Here is a 3,026-nt window from a genome sequence, read left to right on the forward strand (position 1 = left end):
TAAATTGACCACTCTTGTACATCATGCTTCAAACACTTGTACGTTCACATACATCCATATAAACACATACTTCCCAAGAGTTCCCGCAACAATAACCATCAATCACAAAAACCCAAGCAGCAAAATCCTTGCTTTTGGGTTATATATGGTTACATTTATATTTATTCTCACCGGTTTTTGATCTTTGTGACATGTTAAGAAAACGTAAGCATATATATACATATTTATACAAACACATTTGTTACTATAAACCAACTACTTGTTATACCACATATGTATCACAATATTGTACATTTACATTTTTAAGTATCTACCCTGTACATTTCTTATACAATCTAGTTTTCATCTTTTTCTTTTTCCTAGCTATAGCAACAAAAAATAACAATAATGTACATGACCAAACACAAAACCTTATACTAACTTATATTAACAAAGTATATATATCATCTTTATCACAACTATACTATATGTTCATATGTATATTCACCTTTCTATATATAAAGTGGAACTCAAACCCTTGACCTCCATGTATAAGTATCCCTATCACACAAGGGATGGCATATGGAGGATAGATTACCATGCTAACGCGCTTGTGTTTTCTTTCTAAAATGGTGCCCGACGAGGAATGCCCTTTCTCCTGCTAGAATTCCGATGGTTGAATATTGGTGGGGTCCCTGGAGACATGTTCGTTGCTTCGTCTCCAGATATAGACGAACACGACATGTCAGAGTTACCATTTCTCCCATAATTAATATTGAAGTTGAACATTGGATTTTCGATAAACTGGTTGTAAAAATTTGACCTTTTCCCCTTCTTGGGCGTCACCGGCTCATCTAGGTCATAAGCGTGGCCATGTCTCATCTTTTGTGTGAAACTTAATTCTCGATCGCCTCGTTTCATACCATTAAGCTAACCAACAAAACAACCACAAATTAGTATCCGTAACGCCCCAAAGCCCAAAGTATGAGACAGGACAAATAAAGTTAAAACCAAAGTAGATTGGTCAAACAAGTACAACCGTCAAAACAATAATTTCTAAACCCCAAATAGTAGACTAGGCGAATAACAAGCAACTGAACTCAAACCATAGTAGGAGATAAAATAGGCCCACAAACTAAGAATACAAAAAAGTCCTAATGACAATGAATGCACACAAACGGCTTAACACATTAGTAGAGTTTTATCAACTTATAAGGACATATAACGAATTTAAGTGGGTTTTTGATTAATGAGCTGATTAACATATTTCATTGTAAGACATGTTTATTAGCTTTTTACAGTACAAAAAAGGACTTTTACAAATGCACCTTGGACATGGCTTCATTCAAAAGCTAATATTTTTAATAAGTTACCCCAACACCAACCATCAATAGATGGATTGGTAATTGGGGAACTCAAGACTTATATGTCTTATATGCAACTCATAATGTGAGCAAAATTTAATAATGGAGTTTTCACATGAAGGAGCAATGCTGCTGAGCCAAATTTGTCGTTAAAAATAAAAAAAAAGTTATCCCAACACCTTCTAACTAAAAAAATTACAATACAGAATAAGGCATGATTATGAAAATGTACAAAAAGGGAAGTAGTGTTATACCTTACAACCAAGAGAACAAAAGCGAAAAGCATCGACAAGGCTCCGACCACAAATCTCGCAATGGTTGGTGACTCCTTTACCGGGCCTAGGCTGTGGTCTTTCATTCAAAAACACAATCTTTGCACTATTGATAATGTAGGTTTGCACACATGAAATGTCCAAAAATCTTTGAATCTCATTCACCCTCACCACGTTATGGTACGAAGATCGCCTTATCTAATCATTCACAACCAAAAAAAAAAATGCAAACTTTTTAATACATTATTATCACATCACATTTACACTAAACTAACATCTCATCAAAATCAATTAACAGACATAAAATCTTTTTAAACAAATTTACCTGAACAACTCGATGGTCTTTATGATGGCCCAAACAGTAAGAACAAAGAGAGTTACCACAACAATCCAAACAGTAAAGATTGCATTCACTTTTATTAGCATCACCATGAAATTTACATGTAATAAAGTAATCAGCTTTTATCATTGGTATCAACCATGGTGGACCAAATTCTTGATGCTCCATTTTATCAATTGGGCTAACCTGAAAACAAACATATATCAAATGGGCTTAACATCATTAATCAATAAAACACATACAAAACCCAAAGAAAAAACATTTTTATCTTTAACAATAAAAAATAAACAGTATTTCAAGAAAAATATAAAAATACCATGTTTTTTGTAGTGATTAAACTTGCAAGCTTGGAACTTTATCCTGTTTTAACAAAAGCCCAAATAACAAAAAATAGGATTAGAACAAACCCTTTTGATGAAATTAAGAAAGTCGAAACAAAAACCTACATTTAACTATGAGAATATATATAAGAAAAACAGAGTCGGTTCAAGAAAAAAAAGAGTATGATATAATAATATAATATAAATATATACTAATATATAAATAATAAAACTTACAGAAAATGAAGAAGAGGGTTCTGGAGTGTGTGTATATGTGTGTGAAACGTATATGAATGAATGAATGAGAGGCAGACGGTGAAAGAGAGAAGGAGGAAAGACTGGGGAAGCTCGAAAAGGATTGAAAGGAATTTGTAAGGCGGTCATATATGACTCTTTATATTTATATATTTGTATTTTTTCATAAATTAACTTTTGATGAAAGGTTTTATTTAATTAATTAACATATATAAACTTTTTGGAATATGTATATGACTTTTGGGGTAGGTTCATTTTGCGACCTTACACTATATGGCAATGACATGGTGGTGGATTTGGTTTGGTTAAGGAAATTGAGTTGAAATTTTCTTTTTCTTATTTTTCCTCTAGTAAATTACTCATTACTTTATCATTTTCTTTCAAAAATTTTGTCGGACTACCACAATAAAAAAAACTCATCATTAAGCCATTAAATCAATTACTTTTACAATAATATAACATCTCTAGCCTATGTTGCCACTGTCACCGGCGCAAC

At 32.4% G+C, this 3,026-nt stretch overlaps 1 protein-coding gene across 2 annotated transcripts; it reads right to left on the minus strand.

The window, feature by feature from the left end:
- Positions 1-394: 394 nt before the first annotated feature.
- On the minus strand, positions 395-2,629 carry LOC122608434 (protein RGF1 INDUCIBLE TRANSCRIPTION FACTOR 1-like). Of its 2 annotated transcripts, none has more exons than XM_043781547.1 (5): positions 2,513-2,629; positions 2,272-2,315; positions 1,941-2,141; positions 1,598-1,813; positions 395-909 (listed from the first exon to the last, which is right to left on the minus strand). In XM_043781547.1, the coding sequence occupies exons 2-5, from the start codon at positions 2,272-2,274 to the stop codon at positions 604-606; spliced, it is 726 nt and encodes a 241-aa protein (XP_043637482.1). In that variant the 5' UTR covers positions 2,275-2,315; positions 2,513-2,629; the 3' UTR covers positions 395-603. The 2 variants fall into 2 exon arrangements, with proteins under 2 accessions (XP_043637482.1, XP_043637488.1); XM_043781553.1 differs by lacking the exon at positions 2,513-2,629 and adding an exon at positions 2,402-2,418.
- Between the last annotated feature and the right edge of the window lie 397 nt (positions 2,630-3,026).

The sequence above is a fragment of the Erigeron canadensis genome, chromosome 1, assembly GCF_010389155.1.
Source record: "Erigeron canadensis isolate Cc75 chromosome 1, C_canadensis_v1, whole genome shotgun sequence".
In the NCBI taxonomy this organism is placed as follows: Eukaryota; Viridiplantae; Streptophyta; class Magnoliopsida; order Asterales; family Asteraceae; genus Erigeron; species Erigeron canadensis.